Source organism: Telopea speciosissima, chromosome 6, assembly GCF_018873765.1.
Source record: "Telopea speciosissima isolate NSW1024214 ecotype Mountain lineage chromosome 6, Tspe_v1, whole genome shotgun sequence".
In the NCBI taxonomy this organism is placed as follows: domain Eukaryota; kingdom Viridiplantae; phylum Streptophyta; class Magnoliopsida; order Proteales; family Proteaceae; genus Telopea; species Telopea speciosissima.
The window spans coordinates 51,959,749-51,977,345 of NC_057921.1; the positions used below are offsets into that span (position 1 = coordinate 51,959,749).

The 17,597-nt window shown below is 39.0% G+C and overlaps 1 protein-coding gene across 1 annotated transcript in view; it reads left to right on the forward strand.

Annotated features, from left to right (window-relative positions):
* Positions 1-1,575: 1,575 nt before the first annotated feature.
* The window catches only part of LOC122663968 (truncated transcription factor CAULIFLOWER A-like), a 48,833-nt gene continuing 32,811 nt past the window's right edge, over positions 1,576-17,597 (forward strand). The window contains exons 1-2 of the mRNA XM_043859638.1: positions 1,576-1,662; positions 1,816-2,122. Of these exons, the coding sequence (XP_043715573.1) occupies positions 1,938-2,122 (185 nt within the window). The 5' untranslated portion in view covers positions 1,576-1,662; positions 1,816-1,937. The remainder of the gene's footprint in view (positions 1,663-1,815; positions 2,123-17,597) is intronic.

Here is a 17,597-nt window from a genome sequence, read left to right on the forward strand (position 1 = left end):
AACAAATTGGGGGCAATCAATAGATTGATAACTTTACCCACCCAGTTTCATGAAAAGGGAAAAAAAAAACATTTTGGGTATTTGGTATTTATTTTTATTGTTTTGGTAATATTTACATAATATTCCTAGATACCTTTCCCTATCGTTCTATTTGATCATTTATCAACAGACGACATGATGACTAGTGGTGTTAATTAATTGGTCAGTTTGGGTTTCTCAGGTTTGGGTGTGAGAATGAGTGAGTCCAAAACAGGATCCAATAAGGATGTATCAATTTCGGTTTGAGTTCGGTTTTAACAGTTTGTCTATTGGTTTACTATCAATTTAGTTTTGATTTACCATGTACATAAATTCAGAAGTATGAAAAATAAAATGTGTTTTTTTATGAATTTTGGACTAGGATTGGGTTACAACGGTTTGGATTCGATTTTGGTCCGATTTTCTAATTTCAGTTCAGAGTTTTGTGGTCGAATTTGGATTTGATGTCACAAAATCACAGTCCCAGAAACCCATATTAGTTTTTATTTTGTCAATTCGGACTAGATTTTGACACATCTTATTGATGACTTTCATTTTCAAGCTAAAATTGCCCATCCTTGCCATCACCTCACCAAATAATAATAAAGGATTTTAGCAAAAACAAAAACAAAAACAAAGATGAAGTGTTCTCTTTGGTGGGAGTATACCCCCGTGCGCCAGACATTTTGGATGTGAAAATGACCATCCTATCCCCCATGAAAGGTAGTAATGATCACCTTGTTGATGTTGCCACGTGTGCTCCCATTGGCATTCGTACGCGGAAGACCACACTCCCCCATGGAGAACTCTTGACCAATAACAATATAGGAGAGGATTTTCTACACAAACGGCATAGAGGAGCAATAAGGGCAGCAACATAGATTGGATTTATTTTATTTCACGGAGATGGTCCAATAATTTCTTTAGCTCTGGACCTCCGGTGTTTGAGCATAGGATCTATACAACCAGACAACGTTCTTTTTTCCATCTATTCAATTATACTTATATTTTTCAATAGAAAAAAATTTATGCCTATATTTTGTCCCGCATTTAATTTTTAAATTTTTTTTTTTTTATAATATCTAATTATTCCTCAAATTTAAAGGCCAAAAGGTAGAAATTAACTCAGACGAGCCGTTAAGCTTGGCAACACGTTGGTGCTGCTATCAACTGCCCTTTTAAATAAGTATATTTTTTTCATATTTCATTTTTTGTAAAAAAACGAAAAATTGCATTTAAGATCCTTTTTTAACACACAAGGGAAAAAGATCCTTAAACAGTAAGTAAACACACACACACAGAGTAAGAGCCGCCATCAGGCTTCAACAGAAGAAACAAATAATGCCTCTCGTCGCCCGTACAATTGATGACACCCAAATGTAACAGCCTGTCTAGTGGCCCCAAAACGAGACAACAACGACAGTGAAACGCAAACACCAATGAGAACTCGACAACGCATTCAGCTAAACCACCGTCCTTTTCTCAAAACCACTCTTATCCTTTTAGCGGTTTTAGATCTCCCCTATATGTGTATATATATATTCTTGCACTCAAAGCTTCGTTTCAGGTTTCAGGTAATCAGAACTCTCCCCAATACTTCAAGAAACGGAAACAACGAGGAAACCACAATAATTTACTATATATGTATATTACCCTACCTAAGTCTGTATTTCTATCTTTTTTTTTTTTTGTTCTTCTTCTTCTTCTTCCCCTCCAGCTTCTTCGGAAGAACTTTTTTAGTTTTTTTTCCTTTTTTTTTCCCCCTCTAATTCCTTCTGGTTTGATTTGTGTTCTTAGAGAATCTCCGAGAAGAGAAGTGTGAGAGTGAAGAAAACTCAAGATTGCGAGAGAGCGAGAGAGCGAGAGAGCTAGTGAGTGAGTGAGTGAGTAAAGTGAAGTGAGATTAGGATAAAGTAAGGATGGGGAGAGGTCCGGTTCAGCTGAGGCGGATCGATAACAAGATCAATCGGCAAGTGACGTTCTCGAAGCGAAGAGCGGGATTACTGAAGAAAGCTCACGAGATCTCAGTTCTTTGCGATGCAGAGGTCGCTTTAATCGTCTTCAACGCTAAAGGCAAGCTCTTCGAGTACTCTACCGATTCCTGGTACGATCATCCACGATCTCTTCATTTCTGTTCTTCGCAACTTTATTTTATTTCATGTGTTCTAGTAGTTTCTCTTTCTGTAGTTACAATCCATTTATGATGAAAATCTTTGAATACTTCGATCTGCAAATATTTTGTTCCTCATTTCTTATCTGCTCGCTGCATTTCTTCAAAGTAATCTACATATATATATATATATATATATTTTCGAGAGAATCGTTTCTGAAACTTCTCCGATGTTTCTATCTACTCTTATCTTTCGTAATTCCCTTTTTCTGTCTCTCTCCCTTCTTTTTTACTTTTTTTCTTCTCTCTTTAGCACAAAAATAGTTCATATTTTCTGATTGGATTTATCATAACTAGATTAGTAGATGTTAAATATCATTTCTTCCAGACTATGGCGTACCTTTTTTTGTCACTTTAATTCGAAAATCCATGCAGATTAGCAAATTATAGATGTACGGTTATTATTTAGTTACAGTAGTTTTTTGATATTTTATTTTGTATTAATCGTCTATAGTCTTGGGGAGTGGTACGAACCGGAGAATCTTGGAAAAATAGCTGACCATAGGGCTAAACTTGGAGCCTAAGAAATCGTAAAAAACGGGGGGGTGTGTGTGTGCAGTTTCTCTCCTCATTTTTGTGTTTCCGTCTTTACTTTTTAGTACAAGAGCAACTGCAACCTAGCTTTTTTTGTGTGTGTGTGAGAGAGAGAGAGAGAGATTTTGCTACGTATCATCCGTAATAACTGACTACGTTGAACCTCGATATTCCATGCGAAATCTTCTTTTGTCTTTTGTGCGGAGAAAGTGCTTTCACATTTGCGATATTGCCGATTGATCGACCCGTTAAGCTAAAGCAGTGTTTACTTAGGTTAGTTTTGCATTTTGGAACCTTAGTTACAACTAATTTAATGCTGTCGCTGGATTATAACTTTATTACCTTTGTGAACCAGTTTGGGACTTGTTTGAGGTTCAGAAATCAGTGGATCTTTAGTACTGGGTTCTTTGTGGGTCTCAAATAGGAAACAAATTCTGATTAATGAGAAGATTAATGTTAAGGTCATTTGTCTGTACTGTGGAATTAGGGGAAGAAACATTCTTCACATTCTCGTATCTCTAGCCTTGGTTTGTCCAAAGAGAAAGAAATGTTGCATTTACATGAAATACACAAGAGATGCTATGAGTACAAATAGAGATTCTAGGTAATGGAACATGTAACCATTGTATGATTTAACCACTAAATATTTGAGGACATGAGATCAGCAGGACGTTAGGGGTATGAAAGGATGGGGACTTAACATCGATCAAGACATGTGTTTATACATGATATTCAGCTTTGTCTCATGAAATGTGTTCGACCAGATTCATCTAGTAATGACGAGCATGACATTGGGTTCTCGTACATTGTCCTTGTTATTCTTGGTTTATGCTTAAGTTATGATAGGTTCTTAGTGTATTTAGAGTCATTTGTAGTTGCGTGTGGCTCTAAGTCTTCTTTGAAGTTAATTGTACTTCGTTCCTTTTCATGCCTACATACTTCAATCTAATCTGGTTAGATTTATCAGCAACATCTTAAGTCCCATATAATCCATGTGGGACTATAACTCTATAAGTCTCAACATCTCAACATTTCCCTCATGTGTGCATATCTGACTCTACAGCTGGAGAGATAATTTGGGGAAGATAACAAATAGACTTGGCTCTGATATAATATTATATAAAATGGGATAGCCATGAAATACCACTTGAGGATCAGATTAAACTATTTGGTGGAGATAATGCAAGAGTGGAGGGATCAATTGGTGTTGGAGTACAATGTCTATATTCTGTTGCTTGCATAAGTGGATTGATTTTGAAGGGATGTTAAGAGGCCAAGAGCCGAAGAGCTATATGGGTATTTCGGTAAATTACCTGTATAGAGTTTTGCTATTAAGGGTTCTTTCTCTGTAATCAATCTGAGAGAGGTGTGAAAAAGAGTGGATCTAACCCTATTCTCCATTGATAATGAAGCAGATCTCATCTCACCATGGATATAGGCAATCTTGCTAAATCTTGTAAATCCATGTGTTCGATTGTGTGATTGTTTGTTTGTGTCTTCCAATCTTTACTACATCATTTTAGATTCTCATTTTTCTACAATTGGTACATAGAGACACCGAAAGTCCCAAACTTAACCAGTGAGGGATTATTCCAACAATATTCGTCTAAGTTGTTTTTTTAGATGTAAACTAAAGTACAATGAACTTTAAAGAAGGCATAGAAATATGAGATGGGACAGGACCCTAGATGTCTTCATAATCCAATTGTTCCCTCCACTCCCGCATTATCTTTCCATTTGTACGCTCACCTTACTACACGGGAAGGAGAGTTGAAAATAATTCCTCCATTTAAGTTTGAAAGAACAAATGGACATTGCTCTGATCCCATGCTACATTCCAACCTAAAACCTCCAACTAATAAATGGAGGGTAAAATTAGTATATAAAGACATCCAAGGTCCCACCGATGTTGAGTTGTTTCCAACAAATAACGTTGTTGGAATCCACTTTAACCTCATTTTATTATGCTCAGTTTTCGTATGATAATCCAATCACCACTTGCGATTGATATCATATATTCCAAGTCAGTAAGTTTTGGAGTGGTTTGGGATAAGGCTGAGACGCTGGTTGTTTTTGTTCAGTTAGTTTTGGAGTGGAGTCCTTTAAGCAAATTCTGCCATATATTTACTGATATTAGTATAGGTTAACTTGTTCCTTGTCCGTGTAATAAGCAAATAGGGGTAGAGTGACATTCAGATAGCTAAGGGTAGTGTGGTCCCACTAGTTTTGTGGTAAAGATTCTATTTAATTGGGATACGTACCAATGGTTGAATTTAAATTTATTGTTTGGAGAATGAGAGTCGTATGGGGTTCAAAGCCCTTGAAGGTGTGCAGGGCCGTGCTATGAGTTCACACACAGGGGTCCCACTGATTACAGTTTAGGGTCCACTGGTATTTTGTGGTTAAAGCCAACAGTAAGCCTTACGGGCTTTGCATGCCCATAGTAGCATTTCATCTATGCTCTAGATCTCTATTCATGCCTTCTAATTGGATAGATATCTATTCCATCTCATATTTCTTTGCCTTGATCAATAGATTCTCTCCTGCTACTTACACTTTAGACTTGGGCTATAATTTTGTTCGTAATTAATCATAGCTTACTTTACATATTGGGAAACAATAAACATGAATATCGCTGTTGAAATTTACTTCAACCTCATTCCATTACGCTCAGTTTTCGTACCATAATCCAATCATCGCTTGATATTGATATCATATAATCCAAGTAGAGAAATTTTAGAGAGGAGTCCATGAGAAAAGTTCTGCCATTCTATTTACCGATTTTCAGTATGTTTGTTCTTGTCCGTTAAATAAACAAATAGGGGTAGAGTGACATTCAGATAGGGGTGGGTAGTGTAGCCCACTAGTTTTTCTGTAAAGATACAAGTTAAGTTGATTTAGTTACTAATGGTTGAATTTAGATTTGTTGTATGAGGGATGCTAGCAGTAAGGGCTTCGAAGCCTGTGAAGGCGTGCACCTTGCCACGAGTACAAAACACATGAGTCTCACTAATTTCTAGTTTGGCGTCCATTGTGTTTATGTGGTTAAAGCCAAACGTCTGCCTTTACAGGATTTGAAGCCCATAAAGTTAGAATTTTCGCTGTTTCTTTGGAATGGCTTTTTGGAAGTTGGTGGTAGCACCTTCTGATTTCTTCCCTTCTCCCAGTGATTTAGTTAGGAGTTTGGCTAGTTTTTGTCTAAGCCTTCTTGTGAATTTCATGTTTCTTGATTACCTTTCTTCATGTTGACGATTTGTGTCATCACTCAAAGGCAAGATTATTGGTGATAGGTAGTGAATCTATCGTTTTGTAGAGTTTTGGATTAGTTTGAACTCTCCTACTGTACCTAGATTAGGACAGTGTTTGTATATCTTATCCTATCTTCTCCGTTCTCTCTATCTCTTTTGTAGCTGATTGTAGTCCGTGAATCTCAAGTCTGTCTATATCTTGTAAACAGCAGCGGCTCATATTGATAGATTAATGAAACACAGTTGATTATCAGCTCTAACATGGTATGAAGAGCTTGACAGCTCCAATGAGCCCAAGAAATTTCATTTCTTGTTTTTTAATGGCCGATGCCACACAACTGATGGAGGAGCCCCTTTTCTTTCCTTGTCCATCTCTCATGCTCACCACTATATCTCTATCAAGCTTACACCGAAGAATTACCTGCTATGGAAAGCACAGGTGTCTCCCTTTCTCTAGGGTCTCAACCTCGAAGGATATATTGATGGTACTCTCCCATGCCCATTGGAAGCCGTTGCTGCCCATGAATCTTTTTATCAAAGGATCATAAAAAAATCGGCCCGGATCTCTTGCGGGAATGATTTGGAAGGTCCAAAACCAAAAAGAGTGGTATTTGCTAGCAACAACATAATGGAGGCAGTCAATCAATATAGATTGATCCGAAATCTGATTCAAATCCAATATAGATCTCTGGTGTCAACAGGATTCGATGCTAATGAGTCTCCTTTTCGCCTCTCTATTTAAAGAAGTCATCCCTCTTGTGGTTGGTAAAATATCAAGCAAGGCGATTTGGGACTCTTTTACATCATCCTTTGCCTCGCCCTCCACCACCAGAGTTTTGTATTAACATCTGGCACTTCAAAAGATGACCCAAAAGTCTGATGAACTAAAATCTCAGTTTTTTCAATGTACCAAGTCAATCTCAAATGAACTTGTTGTTTTTGGTCACCCTGTTTCTACTGAAGATTTCAACATCCATATTTTTCGTGCTCTCCTCCATGATTTCATGTCTCTTACTCCACTTTAGCGACTCGCCCTGATCCAGTTCCCTGTTCAGAGTTCTTGGGATTCCTCCTGAGTCACGAGTTTTGACTTACCAATTCTCACTCCAAGCTCACCATTAATGCTGCAGATTCAACTGAGAGAGTCTCGACGCACCTCACTCAACATCCAGCTCTTGCTTTCGTGCCCTCTCGTCCACCTAATTCCTCTCATGGTCGTGGCTCTCGAGGCCGAGGTTCCCTTCACAATGCTCTCGTACATGATGTTCCATCTATAATAGAACCAACTTCCCTCTCCCCCTTACCCTAACCCACCCACCACACACTATAGCACACCCTCTTGGTACCACTACGCTTCCCCCAACCCTACACCCTATTCCACTTGGCTCCCTGACCTTTCCTCCATATCTCAGTATGACACCTATAATGGTGATGGTTAGCTACGTGTTGGCAATGGCAAAGGTCCTCATTGGTTGTTCTCTCCTTTGCTCTCCCCCTAATACTTTTCAATTGTCTAATATTTTATATGTTCCTTTTATTTCTAAGACTTTACTTACTATTCAGAAGTTTGCTTCTGATAATAATGTTTATATTTGATTTCATCCTTCTCATTTTTTTGTCAAGGATCCCCTCATATAGGAAATACCTTCTCCTGTCTGAGCAGCGATGGCCACTATCAGCTTCTTGTTTATTGTTCGTCCAACCCGTCCGTTTGCTTAGCTGAATGTACTACCAGTGATGACTGGCACCATCTTTTGGGACATCCACATGCCTATATTCTTCACCAGATTTTGTGTCTGATAAATATTGAAGAAAAAGAAGAAGAAAAAGAAGAAGAAAAAGAAGAAGAAGAAGAAGAGAAGTCGAGAGAGAGGAGGAGGTGAGATTCAGCAGAACTGGGAGAGTTCCACGATATGTGTAACTCTCCTCTCAATCTTCATTATATCAATCACTTAAAGGGTAAAATAGTAAACACCTAAATAAAATAAAAGAAACACCCTACCAACATATTAGACTGAAATACCCTTCTCATTATGATCTCGGTATTAGCTCTCTGCGCTAATACCCAGATCACGATAACACTCCCCCTTAAGCTGGAGCATAGATGTCAATCATGCTCAGCTTGTTACAAATATAATCCACTCTTGTACTTCCCAATGACTTTGTGAACACGTCTGCGAGTTGTTCTCCTGTATGGACATGGCCAGGAGAAATCAAACCTTGTTGTAACTTTTCTTGAATGAAATGACAGCCAACTTAAATGTGTTTCGTCCTCTCATGAAACACCGGATTCGAAGCAATATGGACAGCGGCTTGATTATCACACCACAGTTTCATTGGAGCACCATCAACAAAGCCAAGTTCAGTCATTAATTGCTTTACCCACATCAACTCACAAGTAACATGTGCCATAGCCCTGTATTCTAACTCTGCACTGGAGCGAGCAACAACTGTCTATTTCTTACTCTTCCAGGACACCAAATTTCCACCAACGAAGACACACTAAGCTTTAGTAGATCGTCTATCAACTGGAGATCCTACCCAGTCAGCATCTGAAAAACCTGCTATCCGCCTATGACCATGATCACTGTAGAGAAGACCACGTCCAGGAGCCTTTTTAAGATAGCGTAAAATATGCACAACAGTCTCCCAATGAGTTGTCCGAGGAGCAGACAGAAACTGACTCCCCACACTAACCGAAAAAGCTATATCAGGCCTAGTCACTGTGAGATAATTCAATTTACCAACAAGCCTCCGATACTTTTCTGGATCACCTAAAATCTCACCATCCTCTGCAACAAGTTTTAAGTTAGGATCCATAGGAGTATCTAGAGGCTTAGAACCTAGCATTCTTGTCTCTGACGAAAGATCAAGAACATATTTCCGCTGTGAGAGCGAGATCCCTTTCTTTGATTGAGCAACTTCCACACCCAAAAATATTTCAGCTTTCCCAAGTCCTTGGTCTGAAATTTCACGCAAGTGTGCCTTCAAACCATCAATTCCGAAACATCATCTCCTGTGATGACTATATCATCAACATAAACCACAAGAAACAGTTTTCCACCTCGAGCAGCGAAAAAATAGAATGATCACTATCACACCGTGTCAGCCCAAACTCTAACAGAACTTCAATAAACCTGCCGAACCAGGCTCTAGGGGACTGTTTCAGCCCATAGAGAGATTTCTTCAATTTACACACCAAGCCAGACTCCCCCTGAGCAACAAACCCAGGAGGTTGCTCCATATAAACCTCTTCATGCAAATCACCATGCAAGAATGCATTCTTGACATTAAGCTGATATAAGGGCCAATGATAAGTAGCAGCAAGAGATATCAAGATATGAACAGAAGTAAGCTTTGCCACAAGTGAAAAGGTATCCAAGTAATCCACACCATATACTTGGGCATACCCCTTAGCAACTAGATGGGCTTTCAAGCGAGCCAAGGACCCATCAGGATTCACCTTCACCACATACACCCAGCGACAACCAATAGCAGTCTTCCCCGAAGGTAAGGGAGCAAGATCCCAAGTCTGATTTTCTTCCAATGCCGATAATTCCTCACCCATAGCAGCCCTCTAACCAGGACTAGGCAATGCCTCTACGACAGACTTAGGAACAGGATGATGCTCAACAGTATGTAAACATGAAAGGTGGAAGACAAACTATCATAAGAAACAAAGTTAGAAATGGGGTGTTGGGTACAAGCCCTAACCCCTTTACGACGAGCAATAGGAATATCAAGATCAGAAGAAGGTTTCAAAGGAGGAGGATCATTATCTATCACAGGATCTGCCAGCAAAGTAGGAGATGGCATAGAAGTCGATGTAGCAGGGGTCCAAGGACATACTTTCCATTGGTGACGTTGACACACACTAGGTTGAGGTACCAGTAATGAGGCAGCCTGCGGAGCATGGTGAACAGTATACCGAACAACAGTAATAGGAATATCATCATCCAAGTCAGACACAGTACTAGAAGAATGAACGAACGGTGTAGACTCAAAGAAAGATGCATCAGCGGTAACAAAATATTTTCGCAAGTCAAAAGAATAACAACGATAACCCTTTTGAGTGCGAGAATAACCAACAAACATGCACTTGAGAGCCTAGGGATCCAACTTGGAAACTCCTAGATGATGATCACAAATAAAGCAAGCACTACCAAACACACGTGGTGGCAAAATAAACAATGGCTCAGAAGGAAACAACAAAGAAAAAAGAATACCACCAAGTAAAACCGAAGAAGGCATATGATTAATGAGATAACACGAGGTTAAAACAGCATCTGCCCAAAAGGATTTAGGCACTTTCATCTCAAACAAGAGACAACGAGTAACCTCCATCAAATGTCTATTTTTCCTCTCAGCCACACCATTTTGCTGAGGGGTGTAGGCACAAGAGGACCGATGAATAATACCACGTTGAGTCATAAAATCAGCAAAAGGAGCAGAGAAATATTCCTTAGCATTATCACTACGAAGAACACGCAAAGAGTGTGAAAACTGATTATTCACTTCATTCACAAATGCACAGAATATAGAAAATAACTCAGAATGATTTTTTATTAAATAGATCCAGGTAACCCTGGAATAATCATCAACAAAAGTTACAAAGTAACGAAAACCCAAAGTGGAAACGACAGGACATGGACCCCAAACATCCGAATGAACTAAAGACAGTGGTTGGTCAGACCGTTTATTGACTCTAGGTGGATAACTCGCACGGTGGAGTTTCCCAAACTGAAACGACTCACAATTAAAACTAGAAATAGACCTAAAACGACCATCAAGAAGCTTCAAATTCTCCAACGAAGGATGACCCAAACGACAATGAATCTGGTGGGGTGACGCCACACTGGTACACGCCATAGATGAAGTGTCCTCAAGTATGTAAAGTCCCCCTGATGCACGACCTCTACCAATCATCCTCTTCGACAAAAGATCCTGAAATACACAAGAGTCAGAAGAAAATGTTACAGAATAGTTATGGGATTTAATAAACCGACTAACAGAGAAAAGGTTAAAAGGAAAATCAGGAACATAAAGAACGGAAGACAAAGAAAGAGAAGGTGTAATATGGACAGTACCGGTACCAGTCACCTTAACCAAGGAACTATTAGCTAAAGTGACACTCGAAGAGGATTGCTGAAAAAAAGAAAGTATACCTGAAACACCAGTCATGTGCTCGGAGGCCCCTGAATCAATGATCCAGGGACGGGAAGAGATAGTCGAAAGGCATGCAGTGGCATTACCTGTCTGAACAAAGGTCGCAGTTGGAGGCTGGGCTGGTTGAGAAATCTGAAACTGTGTATAACAGGCATATTCATCATCAGACATCTTCACAATCTTATCCTCAGTCTGTGGAGAAACAGAAGAATCAGCTGTAGCAGAATTAGCAAACTGTTGCTGAGTTGGTTTGCCATGTAGTTTCCAACAGAAACGTTGGATATGTCCTAGACGACCACAATGATGACAAGTGCGCACGGAACCACCAGAAACATCAGAGGTACCCTGAGTACCCAAGGTAGGTGTCTTACTAGAAACACCAGCCCTACCACCACGACCACGGCCACCACGACCATCACCAGAACTAACATTAGCACCACCACCAGGCCCACTGTTGGGCACATGGTTGGATGGAAAAGAAGCCAAGGCTAAAGTATCACCATCAGTAGTGTGTTCCCGAGAGACACGAAGAACCCTGGAAAAGGTTTCAGACAAAGTGACAACTTTGTCACCACCAAGAATTTGGGAACGAACAGAGTCAAACTCCTTCCCAAGACCTCCCAAAAAACCCATAACAGCAAGTTGTTCCCACTGGTTCTACATCTGTTCCACATTGGCAGTGATAGAAAGTAAGGAATTAAGCTCTTCATACATTCTCTTAAAATCAGCAAAGTACTGGGTCAAAGTACGATCCTTCCTATCAGCCCTGTAGAACTCTTGGGACAAGTCATAAATATGGGACAGATTGTTTTGTCCAGAATACAAGATATTAAGATACTCCCACAACTCCTTCACTGTGTCAATGTGTGTCACTAGGTCCACAATTTGGTGATCCATAGAATTCAGCATCTGTCCCAATATTCGAGCATCAATCGTCTCCCACGAAGAGTCATTCTCAGGCTTGGTTTCGAATAGATGTTTATGCTGATCACGGCCAGTTAACACTAGGCGAACAATTTTCTTCCACTGCAAAAAATTGGTAACCCCTTCCAACTTCTTCTCGGTAATAAGATTTGAAGAGGAACAAAAAATTTCTGTTGTGACTGACTTTGAACCCTCAACAAGTTTCAGCTCATCATCCATGATTTACTTGATGAAGTGAAGACAAAAGAAACTAAAAAATACTAAAAACAGGGACAGAAGTCGATCAAGACTGAAGAACCTTGATAGAAATCAATAAGGACAGCAAATAACTCCCTCAGATAAAACCTTGAAAAATCTGAAACCAACAGTAGAGACAGCAATCGATCTTCTCAACAAAATCCTAACAAAATCTTCACTTCATCTAATAACTCCTTCGAATAATCCTTAAACAAAAAAGGGAGAGACCTAGTTCTTAATTCATATTATGAACTAGTCTCTAAACCAATCCAGAAAACAGCATAGGGTGATGCACGCCTTCAAACAAAAAATAGGAGAAGCCGCAAGTGCTGCAAATCTTCAAAAAAAAAATATTTCTTCAATCAAATGCTTTAAAGAAGGGAACCAATGATCCACAAAGAATGTAACAACCCTTATAGCTCTGATACCATGATAAATACTGAAGAAAAAGAGGAAGAAAAAGAAGAAGAAAAAGAAGAAGAAGAAGAAGAAGAAGAGAAGCCGAGAGAGAGGAGGAGGCGAGATTTAGCAGAACTGGGAGAGTTCCACAATATGTGTAACTCTCCTCTCAATCTTCATTATATCAATCACTTAAAGGGTAAAATAGTAAACACCTAAATAAAATAAAAGAAACACCCTACCAACATATTAGACTGAAATACCCTGCTCATTATGATCTCGGTATTAGCTCTCTGCGCTAATACCCAGATCAGGATAACAGCGTCAACACAATTTGCCATGTTCATCCTCCAAGTTGAATCACGTCTATACTACCTGCCAGTTAGGCAAGTCGAGTCGTCTATCTCTCAAATCTTGTTCCTTATGTAGTTCTTCTCCATTGGATTTATTGTTTAGTGATGTCTGGGGACCAGCCCCAATTTCTTCAATGAATGGACATAAAATTTTTGTTATTTTCCTTGATGATTATACTAAATACTCGTTGCATGTATTATCCTCTTTGCAACAAATCTGATGTCTTTAGTACGTTTCTTCAGTTTCACGCCCTAGTTGAACAACACTTTGCAAGGAAAATTAAATCCGTCCAGACTAATTAGGGTGGGGAATTCCATTCCCTCAATCCCTTTTCTAAAATTGGAATATCTCACCATGTCTCTTGCCCTCACACACATGAGCAACATGATTCTATCGAACGTTGTCCCCTAGCCCCGTGGGGGTTTGTCTTCCTTCTCTTTCTCCCCTCCCTCCCCTCCTCCTGCTAAAACTTGTCCTATTACTGACTTATATCTTCCATCTCCTTCCCCCCTCACCAACCCCCTATGCCCCCTCCCCTACACTCGTCTCATCCCACCCACTGTCATTCAGCTATACCCAAGTTAGCCACCACCTCTCCATTTATCCCTACCCAACCTACCCACCCTGGCAGCACTCACCAAATTACTCTCCACTACCACGTGATCTCCCATTCCCCACCTCCACAAGCCCATCTCACCAAGATGTTGTCGAGCCCATATGCTACACACGAAGCCCAGAAGTTCCTTTAATGGTGTCGTGAAATGTCTGATGAATTTAATGTACTAATACATAATTGTACTTGGTCACTTGTTCCACAAAACTAGGTAGGAATCTCATTGGCTGGAAATGGGTTTATCGCATCCAATGGAAAGCATATGGCACCCTAGAACATCATAAAGCTTATCTCGTGGCAAAGGGCTTCCACCAACAACATGGTCTTGATTATAATGATACATGCAACCTTGTGGTTAAACCAATTATGTTTGTCAGCTCCAAATTTCATCGCCTATCATAGTTCTTACTACTCTCAGGCTTCACCACATCCAAGACTAATCCATCATTATTTATCTACACTCAAGGAATTATCAGGATGTATGTGCTTGTGTATGTCGATGATATTTTGGTAACTAGCAACATCCCTGGTCATGTTGTCTCTCATCCAACAACTTGGCTCCCTACATTTCTTTCTAGGTGTTGCAGCTCTTCCTCATAAATCTGGGATTCTCTTCAGTCAACACCGTTACATTATTGATCTTCTCCAAAAGGTAGGGCTGCATTTACGGATTCCGACTTGGCCGACTCTACCGTTGATCGTTGTTCCATGGGTGGTTTCGCAATCTTCTTAGGGAACAATCTTATTTCTTTGTCTTCTCGCAAGCAACGCATTGTGGCGTGCTCTTCCACTGGTATGAAATACAAAGCCCTTGGAGATGCCTCTACTGAGCTTACATGGATGCAATCTCTTCTTGGTGAACTTGGCTATCCTCTACTCAGGCTCTGATCTTGTGATGTGACAACATAAGCGCCACATATTTATCTACTAAACCAATTTTTCATGCTCGTACTAAGCACTTCGAGATTGATTTCCATTTTGCTCGTGAAAAGGTGGTGCATCATGAGTTACAGGTGCAATTCATTTCCACCAGAGATCAGCTTGCTGATGTTTTGACCAAGTGCCGACCGAGTGCACAGTTTCAATTTCTCCGCGACAAGTTGAAGATTCGTTGCACGCCTTCCACTTGAGATGGTGTATTGAGTCTATCGTTTTGTATAGAGTTTTGGATTAGTTTAAACTCAACTACGTTTCCCAGATTAGGATAGTATTTGTATATCTATCCTATCTTCTCCCTTCTCTCTCTATCTCTTTTGTAGTTGATTGTCATCCGGACCTCAAGTTTGTCTATATCATAGTTCAAGGTATCAGTCTCATGCATGGTTTCGACCAGCCCAAAAACCAAGTTGTCTCAGTGAGATTGAGATCTTGGCCGAGTTCATGCTTTTTTTTTTTTTTTTGAAATTCTGGCCCATGGTTTCGAGGGCCATATGACTTAATTAGGTCATGAAACTTGTAGGACAACCTATTTTAGGCCCTATAAACATAGTGAAACCCTTTTTTTTTTTTAAATCACACCCAAAATGGTAGTTTGACTTAGGGCCCTAGGTTGGTAGTGTATGCTGCGTACATACATATATATATATGACTTTAAGAAAAAGAAAAGAGGAAATTATTTTATATAATTTATTTTACTATATATATGACTTTAAGAAAAAGAAAAGAGGAAATTATTTTATATAATTTATTTTACTATTATATAAATAATATAATAGTAAAATAAATTACAGATTTGGGGGGTTTTCTTCAAAAAAACTGGCAAAATCAATCGAGTCCACCAATATCAGGTCAAAATTTCAACCGAGAATAGTCGAGTTGTGGTATTTATAAAAGGCAGTTTGTAAAATTTCGACCGATACAAAATTTCGGCGAGATACTGAAATTTCAGTTGAGACATTGCTCTTTTCTTATTTAGTGTGTGGTTTCAAATCGGTAGTAGCAAAAAATGAGATTTTTACTGAGATCTCAGCGAGACCTCAAACTACGGTTTATATCGTATAAACAGCAACGGCTCATATTGATAGATTAATGAAACACACAATTGACTATCAGCTCTAACAATAGGCAAAACATAACTGTTACTAAGTAGTTGTAGTAGTAGTTATAAAATCTTGGGTTTAGTGAAAGTTTGCAATTGGAGGGGAGAATATACGGAATGGTTCACTGAAGCTGGGATTTTTTTCTTACAATAATTGAAGGTGGCAACTAGTAAGGGTTGATTTTCTTAAATTCATTATACAGATCATTTTTTTCAAGTATCCATCCACAAATTACACATGTACAAGTTTAACTAAGAATTATCAAGAACACAACAACCAAATCAAAAGAGTTGTTTGAACTATAGATGGTTATTGAAAGTTGTTGATTCAAGAAATTTAATGTCAGACTAAGGAACCAACCTAGAATTAATATAAAGATAGAAAATAGTAACCATATCTTGGTAATGGTAGCTGAAGAAAAAAGAAATAGGAGCAAAATTTTCATAATTAGTAGGCAGCGGGACATACCCAAGTACTACCTACTGGGAGACTGGCACTTTTATTCGAGTTTCAAAATCAGTCTTTACAAGTGAGAAGCAACTTGCTTTCATACTCTATGCTCAACCCTAATTTTTTAAAGGACTATAACACGACTAGATCTTAAAATCTTAATCTATAGGGGAAACTGTTGAGGATTGATGTCTTGTATTCTGAGGAAATGGATCAACCATTTATGAACACTCTTGTGGACATGGGGTTGTGGGCCACTTCTGAGGGGCCATTAAAGGCCTATAGAGCTTGAGGCCCTGAAGATCCCTTGTACGAGGGAGAGGCGTGAGGCTGGGAGCTCATTTTTTATAACCCTATTTCTCCATTTCTCCTTTCTTTCTGTTTCTTTTTCTTTCTTTTTTCTTTTTTTTTTCTTTTTTTTTGCTTCGAGATTGGATTTTCAGTTTCAATATAAACAACCTTAGGAAACAAACCATTCCCAAAAATATGAGGACTGAATCAAAATTAAAAAATAGAAAGAACTCCAGAGTAGAGTAAATTATAATTCACATAATAAAATTATTAACATCCAAAGATGCCACCTACCTAGCAGATAAGGGCAGAGGGCTGCTGCCTTCACTCTGCACAATATGTGCCTTCCCTCTCTTTTATGTAATGTGAGGTATGTACTTACCTCACTCCCTTGCGTCGCAGCATCAGTAGTAGATCAGTAACTTGTGAATCAAGATAAATGCAACTTTCTAGACGTAATAAAAGAATAAAAAAAAATTAACTTTAAGGAGTAAAAGAATGGAAAGAATGTTCCTGCACATCCTTACCAAGTTAATAGTAAGCTCCTACGTTTGGTTGTGCTCCCACATCATTCCCCACATTTTAAGGAACAAGTCCTCGATCTCCAAGTTTGGTTTTGAGCAATTCTTCATATGCAATTTTTAGCACCGTTTCAGTGTTTCTTTCAAGGAGTCATGAAAGAATAAATGCTTGCCTCCTTATCTGGTCTCAATAGTGTTCTTGTGGCCATCATCAACTGCCAATGTATCAAATTGCAATGTTCACAATTTTGACCCAAAAAAAAATTGCTATGTTCACAACATGATCTCTTATGGATCCAAATTACTCGGAACAATTAACATCACACACCAGTGAACCACCTTGTAGTTAACCAATTGCATTTGCAAATTTTTTTTATTTTTTTATTTTTTTTATTTTTTTATTTTGTTGTTGTTGTTGTTGTTTTTTTGGGTGGATATAAAAATATATTAACGAAGCAAAGAGATTCTTTTCCCCAAAAAAGGAAAAGAACAAGGAGAAAGCTTCACAACAAACAAGCAAACAAGGGACTAACTTACAACCAAATCAAGCTAAAGAGAGACCGCCCAAAGAGCAACAAAGGACAAAATCACCGATCTCCCACTTTGACCTTCTTCCCATTAGGATTATAGGGA